The sequence below is a fragment of the Channa argus genome, chromosome 11 (assembly GCF_033026475.1).
Source record: "Channa argus isolate prfri chromosome 11, Channa argus male v1.0, whole genome shotgun sequence".
Lineage (NCBI taxonomy): Eukaryota > Metazoa > Chordata > Actinopteri > Anabantiformes > Channidae > Channa > Channa argus.
The window spans coordinates 13697029-13719785 of NC_090207.1; the positions used below are offsets into that span (position 1 = coordinate 13697029).

At 37.4% G+C, this 22757-nt stretch overlaps 3 protein-coding genes across 12 annotated transcripts in view; all 3 read left to right on the forward strand.

Annotated features, from left to right (window-relative positions):
- The first annotated feature begins 1748 nt into the window (after positions 1-1748).
- mob1a (MOB kinase activator 1A) lies at positions 1749-7867 on the forward strand. Its single transcript, XM_067520826.1, has 6 exons — positions 1749-1943; positions 2748-2914; positions 3307-3400; positions 5223-5356; positions 5547-5710; positions 6153-7867. Exons 1-6 carry the CDS (start codon positions 1930-1932, stop codon positions 6228-6230), a joined length of 651 nt encoding a protein of 216 aa, XP_067376927.1. The 5' UTR covers positions 1749-1929; the 3' UTR covers positions 6231-7867.
- A 762-nt stretch (positions 7868-8629) lies between these two features.
- Positions 8630-17358, forward strand: trafd1 (TRAF-type zinc finger domain containing 1). Its single transcript, XM_067520825.1, has 12 exons — positions 8630-9088; positions 9390-9428; positions 9514-9649; positions 9891-9944; positions 10049-10487; positions 12617-12901; positions 12983-13047; positions 14084-14344; positions 14629-14767; positions 15616-15826; positions 15947-16004; positions 16279-17358. The coding sequence occupies exons 2-12, from the start codon at positions 9394-9396 to the stop codon at positions 16315-16317; spliced, it is 1722 nt and encodes a 573-aa protein (XP_067376926.1). The 5' UTR covers positions 8630-9088; positions 9390-9393; the 3' UTR covers positions 16318-17358.
- A 1798-nt stretch (positions 17359-19156) lies between these two features.
- The window catches only part of smtnb (smoothelin b), a 44684-nt gene continuing 41083 nt past the window's right edge, over positions 19157-22757 (forward strand). For 4 of the 10 annotated variants that reach the window (XM_067521076.1, XM_067521077.1, XM_067521079.1 and 1 more), the window contains exon 1: positions 19159-19486. In XM_067521076.1, the coding sequence (XP_067377177.1) occupies positions 19436-19486 (51 nt within the window). In that variant the 5' untranslated portion in view covers positions 19159-19435. Of the gene's footprint in view, positions 19487-22757 lie in introns of all 10 variants that reach the window. The other 6 variants (XM_067521073.1, XM_067521074.1, XM_067521075.1 and 3 more) reach the window with 3 other exon arrangements.

Here is a 22757-nt window from a genome sequence, read left to right on the forward strand (position 1 = left end):
CACGAATATGCTGTTTAAAATTATTTTGGACACATAATAACTGTGGAACAGTGCTAATTTGGAATAATACAGGATAGATGGTATGGTATAATGCAAAATGTTCTAGCAAATTATGATTAAATGATTAAATTAACACTTTTTTGGACCCCTGGAGCTGCCAGTCTACTAGTGATTCTTTGTAGCGAACAAGAAGAGCCGACTCCGGTCGGGGAGAGCCGGATCTTCAGTAGCTCTGCTGGGAATTAATAAAGACAGGGGCTGGACTTTATTTTGATTGGCACACAACGCAGCCAATCACATGCGAGGACAGACTACGATCATTCTCTTATGTGAAAGAATTTAGGATTGCGGACTTGTCATAATGTTAAGACTTTGGCCTTCGTATTTTAGATTTATTTGCTGTGGCTCTGTGTTTAGCTGTTCGTTTAAAGGTTTGATTGAAAACATAAAAATAATGTATTCAATCAACGGCTTTTGGCTTGTACTTCAGGGGTCGCCACAGCACAACATGTTCTGCATGTTGATTTGGCATGTGCTTTGATGCTGGATGCCCTTCCTGCCACAATCCTCCAATTTTTGCTGGGATCAAGGCCGGCACCAAGGTTGCCCTTGGTGTCTGGGTGGGGCTGTGCCTGGTGGGGTGGGATTCGAGCCTGCTGCCTTCTGCATCCCAACCCAATGCTTTTCCACTGATCCACCAGGCCCCCTACAAAAAATAAAACACTGTATTCACAATTGCTAAATTAGGCTAAAATATAAGGCTCTGAGGGATACTGAATTGAGAGCCATTTGGGACCTATTTGGAGCCGTGAGAGCCGACTCTTTTAAGGGAGCTGAGCAAAAAGAGCCAAATCTTTGAAAAGAGCCTAATCTCCGCATCACTACAGTCTACAGCTCAACTACACAAATGTTTTAGAGACTTTATGTTTAGATTTTTTCCTATCGCACAATAAAATCTGTATTTTTTGTGGAAAACAAGTTATCCACATTCAAATTTTAATTTAACATGAGCCTAGATGTTTTTGTCTCCTTGAAGCTGAATTTAAATGTACCTAGAGATGTTATGAAAACAAACCTGCAAAATACACAAACATGAACCAAGTTGAGCAAAGATCAATAAAACATATTGCAAATATGAATAAATAAGTATGAATGGACAAAGTTGAAAGCAGATGTGGGATTATTATTTTTTATTATTAATTTATGTAAATATTTTTGTTAGATATCTTAAATGACAGTATGACAGAGTGTAGTTTAAGCACATCTTATTAACATTTTAAGATTCAAACTAGGCTGAACTTAATTACACCAACATAAATTGTGGTCTAAACACATTACCTCAAAATTTACCATAAGAAAAGTGGCAACAGTGAAAACATAATGTAACACAATGTGGGCTAAAATAAGAGTAATAATGATAAATGATGCAGATATTGATATTAACAAAAATAGGTTATTCAATTTCCTCAGTGCATGCTGGGGAAAACACTCCTACTTCATGTAACTACAATCACATGATCCACACCAAGCCAACGCAAATAAATACCGATGATGTTTTCATCTCTGTTCCACGGTAGCCTTTACGTAAGGCACAGGCACAACAGACCCTAATCCAGAATTAACCAATCAACGGTAAAACTACTTTGGTCTTGTGTCCACACGTTGACGTATATGGCGTGAGTCCCGGGCTTTGGGCTTTGGGGATTGGTAGTGGCTGCATGCGGCCAGCGGGGGGCGACAGTTTGGCACCGGCCTCCTACAGAGGGTCAATAGAGGAAGAGGGACTTTGGGTGCAGTTCATGTTAGCCGAAAGGATTGTTTTAGCAACCAGCGCTGACAAGTGCTACGTAGAGTTTAATTGTTCAACAATATTTACTTAACCGGGATTAGAAGTTTTAATCGAGGCTCTCCAACGACTGCTTCGTCAAGATGAGCTTCCTGTTGTAAGTAAAGTTAACAGCGTGTGTCGCAGCCGGAGCCTGCGGTTAACGATAACCTAGCTTCGCTTCTACAAAGTTCCACCAAAGGAAGTAACTATGAAAATAAGACTCTGGTAACGTTACAGAAACAAATCCGAAACCGCATTGTAACCACACTAAGTTTAATATAAACTTAATCCGACTTTTCTTTTCATTACAATTCGTCGTTAAATTATGAGTGTTTTGTGTTTATGTAGCATTATAGCACTCCTCCACTGTAACTTAACTTTTTTTTTTTTACTGACGTTAATCTGTCTTACCTGCTATCATAGCTAGCAACGATAGCATGCAATTAGTTAGCAACTTCGGGTATTATTATTATGATTATTATTATTGTTGTTATTGTTATTATTATTAATTTACTACTAAAAGACCAAAAGACCTTTTCATACTAACTAAACGCTAAGCAATTAACTGTGACACTGCCAGATTTCCTGATTGTCGCAGCAAGTTGTAATCACCACAGCTTTATTTACATGTTACTACTTATACTGTCATACATCTGTCACACTTAATTAGGCCAGAACAAATGTTGAACAGACTTGAACGTTGGCACGACAATTTAGTATACCTTCCATGAGGGTCCTTTGAGCATCAATTAAATGGATGTTTACAATTACGTCTTCCAGCAGCTGCTGGTGATTGCTCAAACTAGACAGGAAGGATCATCACGTATGAAGGCCAAAGAAAATCTGCTCCCACACAAGTCTTTTCAAAATGTCGATGTTGTGCCATATGTATAGATAGGTCCATGTTTGTTCTTTGCAGTGGCAGTCGCTCATCTAAGACCTTCAAGCCCAAAAAGAACATCCCAGAGGGCTCCCATCAGTATGAGTTGCTGAAACATGCTGAGGCAACACTGGGCAGTGGTAACCTGAGACAGGCTGTCATGCTGCCAGAGGGAGAAGATCTTAATGAGTGGATTGCTGTCAACAGTGAGTAGATGAAAAGAACAACAACTGATAACTAACTAATAAACCACAATTGTAAATGTCATAACTTCAGTAATCATTGTAGAGAGGTTGAACATTTGCATCACTAAATAGTAAAAGAGAATTTAGATCAAACCAATATTTACAAATTAGTAAATTATTGACTAGAGCAATATAATCAATAGAATATAAAGAAAGAGAGGATATGTTAAGATGCATAAGATATACAATATATGTAGGCTGTGTAATATCACGTATACATAGATGTATACACAGATGTATGCACAGTTATTTGAGTAGGAAGATATGCCTAGTTTAGTAAACCAATACTGTCATTTCATTATTCATTACATAATTTATAGAGAACAAAGTTTACAGTTTACACTTTCTTTTAGCTGTGGATTTCTTCAACCAGATCAACATGCTCTATGGCACCATTACTGAGTTCTGCACTGAGACCAGTTGCTCTGTGATGTCTGCTGGACCAAGGTAATGGCAAAGCGTTCCTCTTTCATTGGATGCAGCTTCTTTTTGAGTAGCCCTTATATTTGGCCTTTTTCGACAGAAAACACAGACGTGTCATACATAAATAAAATGTTTAAATCATTTATAACAAAATGGCAAATTTAGCTGCTGCTTTAGTTTATGTATTAATTGTTTTATTTTCCTTCTTTTCGGGATGGGGTGGCCAGGTTTTACTGGGATATTTGAATACAACATATATACTCACTGGCCACTTTATTAGGTAAACCTGCCATGAATTCTACTTTTACAATATTAGAATTTCTTGGTTTTTAAGGTGAAACTGACCGAACGGTGATAATTCTACTAGAAGAGGTGATTCTAAAGTTCTGGCCCTTTCATTTATGTTAAAAACATTAGAACCATCTCTTAATATAATTCAATTCAATAGTACAATTCCACCACCCACTATGACCTCAATAATAGAGGGTTGAATTATTACCTTTCTGATGATTTCAACATAATAACTGAGAAATTATAAAATTGTAAGTCAAATTCATGGCAGAGCCACTGTATTGGATTGCATTAGATTGTACAGGTGTACCTTATGAAGTGGCCAGTGACTCTATGTTTTTTTTTAGCAACGGTTGTGTTTATTTCTATGACAGGTCAAAATGTCTGCTGTGAAAATGGCATAGTGCATAGACACTGGCTGTAAATGTATTGTATGACAACTTTTATATTGAATCAGGCTGTGGCAAGCGATTTAGGCTGAAATACATTATTTGTAAGATCCAGATCTGTGTTAGAGATTTAATTTTATATTAATAAATCACCAAGACAATAAATACTTTTATATTGCCTGTATATTTTTTTAATGCCACTGTACTTGTTGTTTACTAAAGGTTTACTGAAAGGTTTTTGAAGGTAGGATATGATAAATATGGTAGGGATAATAGTTTTGTATATGTGTTTATTTATTTGTTACAACAATGCAGTAGTGAACTGCTGGAAAATGGGGGAAATTTCTCTAAAGTAGTAGAAGTGTTTGGGCTGATTTATGCATTTGCTTAATTTTACGAAAGAAGGAACTTGAAACTGACTGACAGATGTGTCATACAAAGCTTGAGTGTTTAACCATCATCATAAAATAGAAAACAGTGAGAATTATTAATGACCATCAGTAATATGATTTGTTTTGTTGTTGTTGTTTTTTTTTCATTTTTAGTAAAAGCAAAATCTGGGATTTATGCTTTAGTACAACCAAATTTATGTTGTTAATATAGGAGTGAAGATATTTTGTGAATATAACTGAAAATTTTATTTTATTTGCTGTAAATTCCTCCATAGGATTAGACTGAACCAATTAGGTACTGCAAAGAATGAACTCAAATCCTATCACATAAATTTGACTGAGTGACTGCAATTCTGTGAAATCACCTTCGTAATATTAAAATAATTTTTTTGAATGGTTGACAGTTTAAGTAAATGAAATGGAAGAACATCATCTGAGTGTCATATGAAAAAACAGGAATTTAATTTTGCATGTGGCTCTTGCAGAAACTGTTTTAGTTAGGAACTAGATTCTGCACTTCCTCTGTCCTCTCTCCTGCCAAGACTGTCTTCAGTCTGTAATCAGGAGGAAGAGACTGGAGTTTAGTTCCTGTTGACATAGCTGCCATTAAGAATATCAGTGCGTGTAGATACTTTTTCACTTCCCCTTCCTGAGCTTTTTTTAAGCTTCTCTACAAGAAATGGTGTTTGCCTGTACTTCTGCATTAAAGTCAGAAAGTGTGCATGTTATATGTACATTATCACGTACCTTCTTGTTGTTGTTGTTTCTTCGTAGATATGAGTATCACTGGGCAGATGGCACCAATATTAAGAAACCTATCAAATGCTCTGCACCCAAATACATTGACTATCTGATGACTTGGGTGCAGGATCAGCTGGATGATGAGACACTTTTTCCCTCCAAGATTGGTGAGTTTTGATTCTTGCTGTTAAAGTATTTATTGTCCAAGCATTTTCGTAAACATTAATCAACTTTCAATTATATTATAATTATATTATTTGGAGTTCACACCAAATAGGGTGTAGTCAAAAAAAGTCAAAAGGTTCAAGCAGCACATGCTCCTCTCCTGATATCATCATTTGTCATTTTGAACCACAGGAGTTCCCTTTCCTAAAAACTTCATGTCTGTGGCCAAAACCATCCTGAAGCGTCTGTTCAGGGTTTATGCTCACATCTACCATCAACATTTTGACTCTGTGATGCAGCTGCAGGAGGAAGCCCACCTTAACACCTCCTTCAAGCACTTCATTTTCTTTGTTCAGGTGAGATTATCCCACTCCAATAATGGGTTTTATCTGCATCTAAAGGCCCATTCAGGCTTCCACAATAATTGTTACATGGGTTAGCCAGTTTTACAGAAGAACCACATCTATAATGTGCACATAGTCAAACTAATACCATAGCTTAGAATATTTGTTGCTCAATGATCAGTGTTGAAGCAGCCGATGTAACTGCAGGAATACAATAGACCCATTGCAAGCTACACTTCAAAAACACCATAGGAGAATGTGGTACTTAACCTCTTGTTTCAACACTCTGCAATGCCTAGGTTCATCTTTGCTATGCCAGTTATTAAGCAAGGATTGTGGCTCTATGTGCAACAGTCCGGACATGTTTGATCAAAGACATTATGGATCTGTTAGGACATTGTAATGTGATGTGATAAATTATTTTAGTTTTTTTTTTTGTTTGTTTGTTTTTCAGGAGTTCAACCTTATCGATAGGCGAGAACTTGCTCCCCTGCAGGACTTGATTGAAAAGCTTGGATCCAAGGACAGATAGACATTTTGTCACACATCTCCTTTTTGCAGCAGTTTCTTTTTCACCTGTGTGCCCTTCTGTGACCTCTGCTACCTCTATTACTCTCAAAATCTGTGCCTCCTTCTTCTTATTTTAATTTCCTCAATGTTTGTACTGTACGTTTTCTTTTATTCCAGCTGTTGTACTTTTGTTTCTTATTTTTTCATTTTTGCCACTCTAGATACTCTAGATAAATTGTTTTGTGTTAATGTTTTTTTTCACTGTGGTTAATGAATCAGTAAAAGCAACCTACTGACTTTTGTACTGGACCAATGACATTTTGAAGTTAAAGTGAAACCTTATTTTCCCTTTTATTATTTCAGTGTATAGTATTTTGATTAACAGAATAGAGTAGGTATTGATTTTTGTAATTTTTTAAAAAACTTTTCGCTGTTACAGTTACATTGGCTGACCAAATCACAGCTTTAGATTTTTTTTAAATGTCTACTAGTAGACTACAGTGGAGAATAACAGAAAATGGGCAAAAAGGTTGTGACAGGAGTAGTAGTAGTGACAGGTCTTGGGTGGCTATAATATCCCCTTTGCTATTGACTTGCTCCTTAATGCAGCATATTTAAGGAGGCGCCATGATAGACAGTTGTTAGAAGCCTTTGTTCTTGCTTCACAAGAAAACACCACGCTGCATTATTTTAGTATGGTCATGCAATACTGTGTTTTACACATTATGGGGGGGGCGGGGCTAACTTCATGATTAAAATAGTCAAATGCAATATAAGATGCTTAAAATGATGATTAAAATATTTTATAACTATAATAGCCATTTAAAGTATATATAGTAAAAACAATCCAATCAACAGCAAATGTTGTTCAGTCCATTTGTCTATTTCTCTGGTGCCGAATAATTGTGGAACTCATAATTGTTCTTTAAATGCTGGTACTTATTATTATTATTATTATTATTATTATTATTATTATTTTGCTAAATGTTTCCCCCATATGGAGAATAGATTAACTATTTTTGCACCTCTGCTTGTGATATTGAAGACCTGAGATGTATGTAGTTTTTTGACATACATCTTTGAGTATTGGTGTATGTTTAATTGCAATGGTAATTTCCTGTGCTTATTTTTGGATACAACAGCAGGGCTGTTTGTATAGCCACCTGTTTAAATCATATGCAGCTAATATTCCTGATTAAGATTTTGTTATTTTTCAACCTTTGACCAAGGGAATCTGTCCATAACCTACTTTATGGTGGGCCTGAATTTATGTGAGACAATCATGTAACCACTTGAGAGTTGTTGGATAACTTGGGTGCATCACCAGGTACAAACCAATGTGATTAGGTGCAATTTTATAATATAAGTTTTAAATAAATGATTGTTTCATACTAATCGAGCTTTTTAACTATTATTCACTTAACTCCAATTTATTCACTTTAGGCCCTCGTTGCTTGGAGTTAAAAAAAACAAATATGGCAGATTCCACAAATTTAATCATCTATGGGGATACATGTTTTTCTTCCAATCTTGTTGCAATTTTAAATGTATAGCTTTTTTCCCCCACAAGAATGCTTAGAAACTTTTGGCATAGAGTTACATTTCAAATTACATTGTGAAATAGCCTGGCTGTACCGATTCAAATAAGAAAAGGTTTTTTTTTTTTTTTTTTAAATCACTTTTATTATATATATTCACAACAATTGTCCAATCATCGGGTGGTCATTTTAAATGGGAAGAGGTGCAAGGATGGGCTACATGTGCTGTGTCCCCACATTTGTGTAAATAAAATCTGTTTTATCTGAACAAAACTGTGCCTTACAACAATTAAAATGTCTGATATGACAGTATTTGTAGATTTAAAATCTCAATAAACACCCAAAGGACAATACAGTGTTTTCATTTTGTAAATACCAAAACCTGGATGTGGATCGATGGATTAACGGTATTAATTCTTACAACTCTTTAATTTTTTTTTTTTTTTGCAAAGACTACGATGATAAGATATTTTAAAACGTGTATATATTTGTATTAAGGTGCAGATGAATGATTAAAAAGTTTACTTTTGCGAGTCTGTTCATGGAAAGTTTGTATAGTACTTACTGCGTCTAGATTCTTGACACCTTTATCATGAAGAAAATCGGTTACCAGACAACGCAGCTGTGACATCATCCGAGACGTTTTTACAAGCAGATGGTTCTTTTTCGACCAATGAAATCGGAGCTTGTAGTGAATCGTGGGGAATTTTGCCCTGAGTAAGGGTCGACATTTACTTTCAACTTGTAACTGCTATATATTGTATTAATTATATATTGTATGCCCTGCAAAAGCTAAAACTACTATTCTTTTTGGTTCGTTTAAACTAGGTGCAGAATTACATTAAACACTAACGGTATCAAAGTAGCGTTAAGTAGACATCCTGAGAGCCATCACTCGGGGTGAAATATCGAGTAATGACAGAGCAAGGAAACAACGAACTGTTTTTCTAGCTAACGCCAGGAATTTGTGGCTATACAGAAAAAGAACTGGCAAACAGCAACTTTAAAGGGTTGCAGTGTTTTGCCTGGATCGGACAGAGGAAGCCCTCAAACTAGACATTAGCTTCCTCGCTTGGAAGCTAGTAAAAGATAACGTTAGGAGCCTCTAGCTAAAGTTATTTTGCTAACGTTAGCTTTGTGTTAACACTGCGCGTTGGTTGCTAGAGTTAATAGTGTATTTGCTGCTAAGATACATAGCTGACTGAAGGCAGCAGTGCTGAAAGTGTCAAACTTTTCTGCGTGTGTTTAAAATGCTTTCTGATTAACGTGTGGTCTCCTTGTTAGCTAATTCAGACCATCGTTGTCAGTTAGCTAATTTTAGCTACCTGCTTGGAAACATTGGGTGAGGAAACCTGTCACTTTTATTTGCTAATGACAGTGGAATCGTTAGCTACGGATAGTTAGCTGTGATGGTTCATGTAACGCTAGTTGTTTTGTAAGAAAGCATTATATGTTGAATTTAAATTAAGATCCCACTTGTTTAACTTAACACATGTATCGCACATTCCTTTTTGTAGTTGGTTAAGCAAACGATGCTTGTTTAACTGTTGTAGACGGCAGGAAAGACCACCAGAAAAGCGTTAGGTTAGTTGTCATTAGTCGTGTCATAATTAACGTTAAGCTTTGTCTACATGCATTGGTAGAGCGATGGCAGATGAAAATACACAATTCTGTGGAAACTGGTAAGTATAAAGAGGACATATTAAGTGATCAGTCAATTTGATATGGTGGTAGTAAAACATTTCATAAAATTCTTTATGATTTCAGCAAACATGACATACCAGAAGCTAATTTTACCACCCATGAGATCCACTGTCAAAGAAACATCGCACTGTGTGATGTGTGCCAGGAGCCCGTGCCCCGCTCAGATCTGCAGGACCACAAGCAGCAGGAGCATACACAGGTAATATCTTAACAGGTGCTTGTGGCAAAGTACAAGGTACACGTATACGAAGTATTTGTATTGTCACAATCAGTTATTCTTTTGTTATGCTAACTATAGGCTGTCTATAAGTTTCAATAAACATCAAAACGGTGACCACATACTGTAGTTGCCCGTGATCTCCAAAGGAAATGACAAATAAGAAAGCTATGTCAAACTGAGATTAGATGAATATAACTAAGCATTTTCACTTTCATTTTAGGTTAAATGCAAGTGTGGCTTGAAAATTGAGAAGAATCTTATTGATGTTCACCAGGTATTTGTGAGAAACCTTTTCTTTCTCTATTTATAACAAATTCAATCAACTTTATTAAGTCTTAAGTTTCAGGTGTGCTGCTTTACAATAATTGTCTGTTGCAGAGCTCTGCATGTTCTCTGCGGCTTGTCCCGTGCCAATATTGTCAGCTGGAGCTTGTTTTCAGTCAGGCCAAAGACCATGAAGAATATTGTGGTACACGTACTGAGACCTGCCCACACTGCAAATGCAATGTAATGTTGAGGGAACAAGATGTGCATGTAGACATATGTGGAAGCCTCACACCACCACAAGAGAGAAACAACAGCAGAATGAGTCATAGTGCAGCGGAGCCACAGCCTCCAGAGGGATGGTTTGAAGCCCACTCCATTCGAAACGTCATAAGAGCTCAAGAAAGAGCTCCCAAGAATAACAACATCATCGCAGCAGGACAACAGGCCTTCCCCCGGGCATTTGATCCTGAAGTTTATACCTCCACAAGGGGACCTCAAGGCTCGGGGGACTGGAAGAATATTTCATCCAGGAATACAACTTTTAGCCACTGTGAGTGTATTTCTGACTTATTGATTATTACATTTAGGATAAAAAGTGCTAACCAAGCAAAGGTTTATATTCACTAAAATATACCAGTGTAGCTTTAAATACATTTAATGGCAATGTTAAGGTTTCTTGTAAACACAAAAGTTATGTTTGAAGTTATGTTTTGAATATGTATGTAACCAAATATCCTATCACATACTGAATACATTTATTATAATGTATACATACATCATATACAATGCATCCAGAAAGTATTTCCAGCGCTCAACTTTTTCCACAGTTTGTTAGTCTTATTTCAAAATCCATTAAATTCATTGTTTTCCTCAAAGTTCTACAAACAATGCCCCATAATGACAGCGTGAAAGAAGTTTGTTGGAACTCTTTGCAAATTTATTTTTAAAAAATTAAAAAAAAAAAAAAATCACATGTACATATGTATTCACCACCTTTGCTTAATACTTTGCGAAGCACCTTTAGCACCAATTACAGACTCAAGTCTTTTTGAATATGATGCTACTTGGCCTTCTAGTTTTGGGCAGTTTCTCCCATTCTGCTTTACAGTACCTCTCAAGCTCCATCAGGTTGGATGAGGAGTGTTGGTGCACAGCCCTTTTTAGATCTCTCCAGAGATGTTCAATCGGGTTAAAGTCTGGGCTCTGTCTGGTCCACCCACGAACATTCTCAGAGTTGTCCCATAGTCACTCCTTTGTTATCTTGGCTGTGTGCTTAGGGTCGTTGTCCTGTTGAAAGAGGAACCGTTGCCCCAGTCTGAGGTGCAGAGCACTCTGGAACAGGTTTTCATCAAGGATGTCTCTGTACATTGCTGCATTCATCTTTCCCTCAATCCTAAATAGTCTCCCAGTTCCTGCCGCCGAAAAACATCGCCACAGCGTGATGCTGCCATCGCCATACTTTACTGTAGAGATGATGTTGACCAGGTGGTGAGCGGTGCCTGGTTTCCTCCAGACATGACACAAGAGTTCAATCTTTGCTTCATCAGACCAGAGAATATTGGTTCTCATGGTCTGAGAATCCTTCAGGTGGGCTGACATGTATCTTTTACTGAGGAGTGGTTTCTGTCTGGCCCCTCTACCATACAGGCCTGGTTGTGCTTCTGGAAGGTTCTCCTCTCTCCACAGAGAAACACTGGAGCTCTTTCAGTGTGACCATCGGGTACTTGGCTCCTTCCTGACTAAGGCCCTTCTCTCTTAATCGCTCAGTTTGCCCGACCGGCCAGCTCTACAAAGAGTCCTGGTGTCTGAAACTTCTTCTATTTACGGATGATGGAGGCCACTGTGCTCATTGGGACCTTCAATTCTGGAGAAGTATTTCTGTAGCATTCCTCAGATCTGTGCCTCGATACAATCCTGTCTTTGGTTTGTGCTCAAACATGCACTGTTGTGGGACCTTCAATAGACAGGTGTATGCTTTTCCAAATCATACCCAATCAACTGCATTTCCCAAAGGTGGAATCCAATCAAATTGTAGAAACAACTCAAGCATGATCAGTGGAAACAGGATGCACCAAAGCTCAGTTTTGATTGTCATGGCAAAGGCGGTGAATACTTAAGTACATGTGATTTATTTTATTTTTTTTTAAATTTTTTTTTTTTAAATTTGCAAAGATTTCAAACAAACTTCTTTTACATTGTCATCATGGGGTATTATTTGTAGACTGTAGAGACAAATAATGAATTTGATCCATTTTGGAATAAGGCTGTAACATAACAAAATGTGGAAAAAGTTAAGTGCTGGGAATACTATCTGGATGCACTGTGTATAATGTATGTATATATTATAAGAAATGTTTTCAGTATGTGATATACATTATATACTGTATATACATTATAGATCTATATAAAATGTGAAAATATCATTTTCTGTTTTTAGCAGGTTTCCCTGACCAGCACTAAGGACCTGTTAAGGTTCAGCAAAAAAAAAAAAAAAAATAGTAGAAATCTTTAAATATTTAAAGATCTTTTTCCCGATGGCTAAACTTCTTAACAAATCGCAAATATGTTCCCATCAATGTTGAACGTGTGAAATGTAAATAAAACCAAAAGGCAGGTGTGGTGCTTTTTGCTACTGTAGCTGTTTTTTTAAATTATCGCATTGTTAAATTTTCCTTGTAGTGCTTGGACAGAGTGATTTTCTGAACAGCAGCAGTGCATGGCCACATAGTGGTCAGATCCAGGATGAGGATTCATCAGGCCTGGACTACATGTTGGCTCTCAGCCTACAAAGTGATGGAGAATCAGTGGCTGGAGGTCTAGAGGGGAACCCTTGGTGTGATATCTGGGACCACAAGATTGAGAAGACATCTAACAACTCTGTAAGCTTTCCACTGACCAACAACAACTACCCACACTTCACTACAGGCACAGGCATAAGCACAGTGCAGGACAATGATCAAACAGGTAGATATATTTTGCTTCAAATAGAAGTTTTTTTTTCTTTTTGTTAACCACTTTGTTAATCAGTTAAAATTATTATTATAGATACCATGCTGCCTTGTGAGTTTTGTGAGGAGCTGTTTCCAGAAGAGGACCTTATTTTGCATCAGGTTTGAGATATTGTTCTAATAATTTGGTTGCATTGTTTCTCGTGTGTCTAATTCTTAATACAGCAGATTTGCATTTAGCTGCTTGGGGCTGCATCTTGACTGATATTGATTTTTGAAATGATGAAAGACACTAGTAAATAGCATTGTGCACTATACACTCCAGCAATTTTTACTTTTAGAGAATTGTTTTTGGTAAATGGTAAATAGTCGCTTACATAGCGCTTTGTTCCAAAGCGCTTTACAATGTTGATTCCCACTCACACACACACACAGGCGGTGGCTGTCATGCAAGGTGCTCACCTGACCCACCGGGAGCAACTTGGGGTTCAGTGTCTTGCCCAAGGACGCTTCGACATGTAGCCGGGAGCGGGGATCAAACCACTGACCCTGTGGTTCATGGTCAACTGCCTTACCAACTGAGCTACAGCCGCCCTATTTTTATCAGTTTTATTTGTCACAGGGACTAAAGGTTGTATGTTGCAAAGTGACATTGTTATCCTAATTCACAGAGAGAAACAATCTATAATTTAAAACCTTTTCCTGCAGTAATGTAGATCAATGAGGATTTTGGGTAGTAAAAGCTAAAGAGAAAAATTGCAAGTGAATACCAATAAACTGCTGATCATTCTCTAGAGTAGTTAATAAAACAAATAGTTTTCCATGTTATCGATAAAGTGCTTTTTTATTCTTAGACACGTAGCCTGCCCATCAATGACAGCTTGTATGTTTTTAAAGTGTGAAGATTCATTAGTTGTTCCTATATTTCCTATTAGATAATTTGACCTACTTTTTTGTCTTGGTGCATGGCCCATTGGATGATCTCTCCCAGTAGGATGATTCCTTCCTAATGGGTTCTATAAAATCTGTTTGATCAATGTAAAATGCTTAGATGTAGTCGGTTTTGTATAATTTTTTACAATCTTTGTTTCAGATGGATCACAATCCACTTACAACTAGTGCTAGTTCAATAGCACTCAATATAAGCAGCTTTAACACAAATTTCCCTCTTTTGTATACTTTCTTTCCTTTGTTTCAGACTGGGTGCAGCCCCGCCTCTGCATTTGCATCTTTCAGTAAGCAACCATTGTCTCCACCTAAAGAGGACAGGATAGGCAGGAGTTCTTCAGACCTAATTCACAGTCTCCCTGACACACTCGCATACAACATCCCAACTTTTCCCCGTTCAGTCTCTCCAGCCTCCTACAGTCCTCCAGCCAGTCCACTAGAGGGCGATGTTGTCATTCCATGTGAATTTTGTGGCGTTGCCTTGGAAGAGGCCGTTGTCTTTCACCACCAGGTATTTATGTATTGTTTTTGTCAAGTTATCAAGACAGTGTTACGGTATTGATATTAGGAAACTTGTTATACTTGGATAACTGTTATGCATTGCTGGTGAAAGGAAATTGTTTTGACTTCTGAAGTATCTTCACAAATGTGACAGTATTATTTGCAGTGAAAGAGAATTCAAATCTCTTTAACAGCTTTTAAAACTCAAAATAATTTTGGAATATGTGTTCGAGTACAGATGTGCATTTGTTTATAATTCATTATGTTTTTTTGTTTATGTATTTTTATTTCTAGGACAAATGTGATATGCGTCCTCAGACCGTGCATCCACTAAATAATATAACTAAGTCAAATGTCAAAAAACCATTGAGCCATGATAAAGACCCCTTTGGGCAGATGTCACCAGATTTTCAGAGGAGTATAAAACACCAAGGTAAGGGAGAAAATGTATTCAGAATATTAAAAATAGGTAAAAATGAGCTAAAAAGCCTATCAGTAATGGAACATTTCTGAAAAATCTGAAATAAAGCATTTATACATGCATGTATACTTTTGATGTAAGTTTTTGGGCCGAACCTTTGTAATATGAACTACAGTGGCAGCTAGAAATAAATTTTCAACATGTAAGAATTAATTTATAAAAATAAATTAATAGGCATTAGCCTCTCTCCAGATCTCTAAATAACTCTCCACTCGCTTAGCATTTTAATTTGTATAGACTGATGATAAATATTATTAATGGTGAATGCATTATTAAAAAATGAAAAAATATATTTTTCGTCCTTTCAGCTTACCCTGTAAGTTCAGGGTCACAACAGCGGATCATTAGTCTAGAGTTTTCATGCAGGATACCCTTCCTGGTGCAAACCATTGTCAATGTTTAGCAGGCTGGGACCAGCACTGCAAGGGTTGGGATAGGGATGGGCTGTTGGGAGTTTAGTGTCTTGCCCAGGGACACCGACATGTGGTCGGTGCAAACCTCCGACCCTGTGGCCGGTGGGGAGATACTATACCATCAGGCTAGCAAGTTATTACAATTACTTCACAATAAATTCTAACAAAGCCGATCTTTGGAAGATCTAGATTTTTGTATGTGTGTGGAGTAGCTTTCGAATAGATTTCATCTGAATACTACTTCACCATGTGAATAACTCTGTATCAGTATACACTGGAAATAAAGTGTTATATGTTTTTGTGGTTGCATTAGACTCTAGTTTTTCTGTACAAACTTTATGTTGATGTTTTTGGTTTTTACATCTATGCATGTTGGTCAACATATAGCCGACGCCTTGGATGAGGACTTTGGATTCAGCAGAGATGCACCAACTGGACAAAACCCAAGGGAATGGACGAGAGGCTTCATTGGACTACCAAGTCAAAGGAAGACGTCCAACTGTGATGTTTCTCTTCAAAACAGACCTCAGCAGAGCAGAGAAATGGAAGAAGCTCATTCATCTTTCTGTGATAGATCAAGCTCTACACTTTTAAAGGGGTAATAATGATTCCCAAGGCCCACAGAAACAAAATATTTCTCCACCTAAAGAATTCTTAATTTATAATTAAATATTGGTGTTTTTAAGAGTATATTAGTAATATTCTGTTTGTCTACCAGACTACATCTGCCAGAAAATCAAGAGGGAAGAGGGAACAGAAGAAATCCAATAACAAAGGTAGAGTGTATGATTTCCCTTAATTTTGGTTGTTTCATTAATAAATGCATTACTCATTTATATATAATCAATGTTAAAAGACATAAGTAACCTATGTGTTCATGCTGCCAAGGTGACAATACAAGGACACCTCCAGCAAAGTATTTGTTGTGATTTCTTTTTTTGACAATATCTTGGTATTTACATCATTAAATACCAAGTGGGATTAAAAACATAGCTCCCCATTGTGTTGTTATTATGGTGGGTTTTCAGTTGTCTTGTTTTCCATGTGCAGCTGGCAAAGAAGCAGAATGAAGAGCAGCAGGAAGAGTGAGCACAGGGACATTTGGAGGAATAAAAAACAAATCTACTCTGCTTTTCATTTATCTTTTTTGCACACTTCTAGAAAAAAACATACCTATCTGATAAGTGCCTGTGTAAGCACTAGTATATTGAAGTTTATATGTTGTTGACTTGTAATAGTAAGTAGTTTGCTTTATTCATACATGCTCTACTTTATTTATGTGTTTCTAATGTTTGTTTAAAATCTGTCCTTAACAGATAAATTATATCATGCATTCTATTCACACTGATTCTTTTCTCTGTTTAATTTTTTCTGACTGTACAGGTCATGTCATGACTCATTTAAACACTTAATTTTCAAATAGAGCCATTCAAACACTTCAAATTGTAACTGTTGATGGTCCATATAAGGCGAGTGAGTCCTCAGACAGACAATAATTCCCTTAAACAAACATCTGTACCATGTTACATTTGTGTTCCCACCCTTTGAACAAGGTATGTTTCAGTATTCCTGTTCATTTCTAAAACTCTATGTAACCTAAAGCACTTTGATAGATCATTTTGTTACAAAAGGGCTTATGTATCTTTGACAAAGAAATTAACTGTGTTATTGAACATTTCTTTTTATAATGAGCATTTGTCTTTAATACTCTTCACTGATATTTTGATATTTTAAAATCTTATCTAGAGAACTATATACACTTCATTATGGTAAGATTGCTTTGTCCAATATTCTTTTAAATGATATGAAAAATAATGTGGTGTTCTTCCAAATAGAATTAAAATTTCTAAGACCTGTTTTGTTTGTAACATATGATCCATATATATAATAATCAGCTCTTTGCCACACATTGTTGAATATGCAGATCCCCCTTTTAATTAAAGACAACTCCAGAGCATTTTCCTGACTAAGATCTGAACAATGAGCCAAAGTACAGAGTACAATTAAAATATGTAGTCACCTGGTGCAGTATTCAAATGGACCCAAGTACTCATGGCACACGAGTGAACAACTGTCTTGATGCTTTGTCTTGTGTGATTATTAAATGTTTCAGTGATGGCATTAATGGTGTCATGGCTCCTGATTCCCTTCTTTCTCTTGTTTCAAAGCACTTTATGTAATATGACTGGCTCACCTCAGTTTACCAGTTAAGGGCAAAACACTAGTTTTGCACTTAGGCTTAAATTAGGCTTAAATTTCTTGATAAATTCTCTTTTTCTGTAGTATTTTTTCCCCATGTATTTCATGGGGCAAAATATTGTATGTTGTCATATGGTCCTGGTGTACAATAGTTCTATCCAGTATAGCTTTTGTTGTGATCAAATAACTGGAAATTTGCAAAGTTCGTGATAAATTGTGTTAATGTTTGCTAGTTGGTAAAATGAAAGAACTGAATATAAATAAAGATTTTGGAGGAGTTAAAAATCAATTGATGTGCACAACTGACGTATTTTTAAGGTTAGGGTTATTGACAACGAAAGCATACAAAAGGATCATATCTGTGTTAAACCTGCATAAATTAAGTCATAGTTCATTCCAGATGGAAATGAGGTTACAGAGCACAGATGATCAAGCTAGTCCAGGTTGCATATACTCTGATGAGTTGAGGCAATTCAAGGTTTTAATGTCTGTATGGAGTTCATATGTTATTCAAGCTCAAGTGTGAGCTTGACCTGGACGGGCTTGTTATTCGATACAGGACCAGTGGTCACCACTATTACACAGTGTGTGTTTAAAAAAACTTCCCATCTTGGTTATTGTAACTTAATGATTGTGCCTGTTTAGGACACGCAGCTAATGGCGTTAAAAATTCCTCATTTGGCTTACAGGTTTTAGAGGTTTGCCTGCCATATAAGGGTGGTGTTGATTGTTGACAATTCAAATAATGGTCATGTGAGACAGAAAATGTCACTGGTACCTGATGTACTGGGAATTAATTTGTTTATATAACCCTTTTTAGTGAACTATAAAACCAGTATGTTTCTGACCTGTCGGAGGCCCCAACCCTTACAACAGCACCATTTGCTTGGTGGGTAGTGGTAAGATGATGGTAAATTGTCTGCAATTATACAGTGCTTTTCTACCTATTGGCATTCAAAGCACTTTACACAGCTTCTCATTCACACACTCATACGCCAATGGGGGAGATGATATGCAGCTGGCCAACGCTCACCAGGAGCAACTAAGTTGGTGTTCAGTGTCTTGCTCAAGGACACTTCAACCTGTGACAGGAAGAGCCGGGGTTTGAACCAACAACTGTGAGATTGGTGGACAACTGCTCTGTGGACAACTGCTCTGACAAACTCTACGAAACTGTTTTGTTAATTGTTTGTTTTGTTTGAAACTAACCTATTCAAACCTATTCAGGAATTCAGTGGCCCTAATGCTTCTCATGGTTGAAAAAAGGTGTTGATTGAGTTCCTGTTGTGCCTAGGCAATTTAGTGCCCAGTGACCTGATTAATTCATCACTAATACAGCTTATGATTTTGTGCCAAAGATAAAATATTAATGAAGTACAAGATAAGCTGCTTGGGACTCATTGTTTATTATATGTATTGTCTACTGTAATAAACAGTGGTATTTAAAATGTATTTGTTTTGTCAGTGACTTATTTAGTGTTCTGGGTGAAGTACCCTACTCTAGATGCTACATCATGACATTTTGGACACACTTAAAATATAGTGACCCCATCCTACAGGATTGTAACACCAGCAGTGTCCATGCGGAGTGGCACTGATCATCCCCCATACACGGACGCTATTCCACTTCTTTCCACAGCGCGGCGCGCGTTGAATGTACTCCGGAGAAGCCGGGAGCAGGGAGAGGCGGGGTTACACCTTTCAGTGGGAAATACTCTGTTCAAAAAGCTGCCTACGTCCCTTTGTAGGAGCGTTCGGACCTGCCCGTGCTTTCAGTGAGTTTCAAAAGATAACAAATATGCTCTCCAGGAGCGGGACACGAGTTTACGTCGGTTGACTTAGAGGAAGTTTGTGATCGTAACTCCGGGGACGACTGAGAGAGACTCTGCAGTTTAAAACGAGAAGACTCATCTACAGCCTGCGTGCAGGTGGTACACGCTGTTGACCGGGAAACCAAATCGCAGCAAAAATCTTCTCGTCTCACCTGAGTCTGAGCAGAAAGATTAACATGTCTCTGGAGAGTTACTCTGCGCTGGACGAGCCCTCTCTCCGAGCCTTGGTGAGTGACCTAGGATGCTCTGAGCTGAAACTAAGCAAAGGGGAGCTGTGAGTTACATTGTGCCTCTCAGTTTATACACTTTTTTCGGTTCATCACATGAATTTGTAAATTTCTTTATATGGGGATGGGGTCTTATGCGGAAAAGTAATTTAATTCTCGTTATGTTATTAGCCTATTAGTATAGATCAACACATTAATGCAGCGTAACATTATCTTAATTCCATAACATAGTAATTCATACTGTTTAAATCCAAATGACAGTAGTTTGATTTCCATGCACTTTTCTCTTTGGAAATGTCTCTCCTTTAATAATCCATGTATGACAGGATGTGCACTCCCTGTAATAAAGCTAACAGTGACAGATGGTCTGTGCTCATACTGTACTGCTTGTTACTCTGTGCACTGTTTACAAGCCACAGTCCATCATCCCTGAAGAGCACAATTTCCAGTAAACAATCAGCAGCTCTTTTTATGATTCTTTATGAGTGTTTATTTGTTTCTATCATTGTTTAACATTCGAAGAGGTTAGGATGGTTTTTGTATTCACATAACATAGTTGATAAAGATAATATATGGCAGAATAATGGATAATATAGGTATTGACTATGTCTCTGTGTCACCCCACATATCATCCAGCAAATCATATAAATGTTTATTAAAATATCATGAAGAGAACAATAGTTGTAATTAAGAGTTTCTTCATGACGACACACAGCAGACATATCTCAATTTCAATATAGTGGGAAAACAAATCACAAGTGATTCACACTGTGTAATGTTGGCACCAATAGACATTATGTCATAAGTGGGACATCAAAATCAGTATTATCTATCAGTATAATCAGTATTGATAAGTCAACAAAGCCTCCCGGGTTCACAGTCACATTAATCATGTCCTAATCATTTCCTTAGACAGTGTCTCACACATATGTTGATACCTGTGACACAGACACATTCAAAAGAGCATGAGTCATCCTGTCTGTCTGTGTTTAGACACAGTTTTTTTTTTTTTTTTGTCCTTTCGGCTTATCCCGTGAGTTCAGGGTCGCCACAGCAGATCATTGTCCGCATGTTGATTTGGCACAGTTTTTACGCCGGATGCCCTTCCTGACGGAACCCTCCCGAATTTCTACCGGGCTTGGACTGGCACTGCACAGCTGGGGATGGGAGTGGGCTGTTGGGGGTTCAGTGTGTTGCGTTTAGACACAATTAATGTGGGTTATAATGTAACAATATGGTGAACAACAGGATTATGTTCCTAGAAAAAGTAAAATAATAATTGTACAAAAAAAAGTTAAAAGATTTTTTTCAGCATTTCATCACAGCCACAGTGAATTCAGTGTTTGTTTCATTCGTCATTCAAAGCTGATCATTGATTTTTCTTCGAGCACCGTTGTAGGAAACTGCATATGGATGTTAACTGTCAGGTTTGGAACATGTGAACAGCAATTTTGTTAATGAGATAATCTGTGTGAGAAAACCACTCTTCTCTGTGTTTAACTTCTACCTTTTACACCATTATCCAGACTAGTGGCTTTGCTATGAGCACTTTTAAAAGCGGTTTAATTTCTCCTCCAATATATTGGCAAACTGCATGTAAAGAGACTTTAACTTGGATCTAACTAGTGTATAATATAATTTTTTTTACCTGTCTGATGCTATTTAAATTGTTATTTATCTCATGTCCCCAAAGAATGCAATCATCTAGCTTTCTTTTCATAAATAACTTCAAGGACAGACCTTTACCACAACTGACATTATATAGTGGATTAACTGAACCATGTGGAAATGAATATTTTTTTCCTACAGCATAATCATTTACTTTTAGTTAGAGTTTATTTATAGAGGGACAGAGTCCCATTGTATTTAACCACAGCTCATTGTTAGTAGACATAACAAGCTCCTCAGTATATTGCTGTGTGGCCTCTATCCAGCCAAATCTTGCTGCAAACATGCAGGTATTGTATAGAAAGTGTCAGTGTATCCTGCAGAAACTACGATTTATTGGGTATATCTTCACGTGACATTGGTGTTCAAACCACTGCTGGGAATGAATTGAAATGTCTCATCTCCTCTGGTGAGCTGTCCCCCCCACAGATTCCCTCCCTTTTAGATGTGACCACCAGCTTTAAGGTCACCAAGATCCCACATTTTCACTGATGAGGTTTGTGGTGACTCAAGTGTCAGGGTTTTCCACAGTGAACTCGGTTTAGAAGGAAACAAACTCTGGTTAAACGTGCTGCTCAGAGGAGAAGTTCATGTAGGGTTGTGGTGGAGTTTAAACTGTGTTGAACACAAACATGAATGAGCCTTTTGTGTTTAGTTTTTATGAAATGCTACACCCTATTCTGTGGCGTTTTATGTTCAGAACCATTGAGGAGTTTTTGAAATACAAAATGGGACACTAGTAAAAGATACTGGACATTCATCTTAATTTAATTGCTTATAAAGCTGGTTGGAGGAGCTGCTATTAAACAACAGTTGGGTAAAGAACACAAACTCTCGGCCTGTGTACTTAATGAACTAAACAGTTGGAAAGGTCATATGGCGGTCTCTCTAACGCCACTAATCCCATCTCTACACTTCTATTCAAAACCCAGGCCTCCTTTTAATCCCTTCCATGGAAACTAGGAAAAAAAAACATTTTTCTTTTCCTTTGGCCACCACAGTTATTTAAATATTCACAAAAATAATCAGTTGGTGTCCCAGTTTCTTCGTGAGACGAGCCAAGAGGATCTTTGCTGCAGGTCATCTGCTGCATGCCCGTTGGAGAACCCAAACTGCTCCAACTATGTCACAAGAAGAGATTTTATCAGCTGATTGCAAGCTTGAAGAATGATAATTATCAGCTGTTACACACCTGAATCTGCGATGTAGAAATGGTTTCCTGTGTGTCTCTGTGGTAAACCTGCAGGACGAGCTGTGTCTGCAGGTGTCTGTTGTTGTGGCACCTGCCTGCTTATGTAGAATGGGGTTTGACTATGGCATCTGTTAGTCACACCATCATCTCCCTTCTAATTATCCCCTTGCTGCCCTGCTTAGTGCAGGAGAAGTAAACCTCCAACAAGCTCATGCTTATTAGTAAAATGTTAATGTTTCCATCAAATGTTATTGTCTTTCACCACTTGTAATGTCCTAATGCACCATGTCTTAACAATTTTTTAAAACACTTGACCACTTGGAGACTTTTCTGTCTGTGGTGCCTGCTGGGCTGATTTAGCATGCTGGATGTCTCACATAATCATTTGTAACTAGTCTTGCCAGGCCTGTG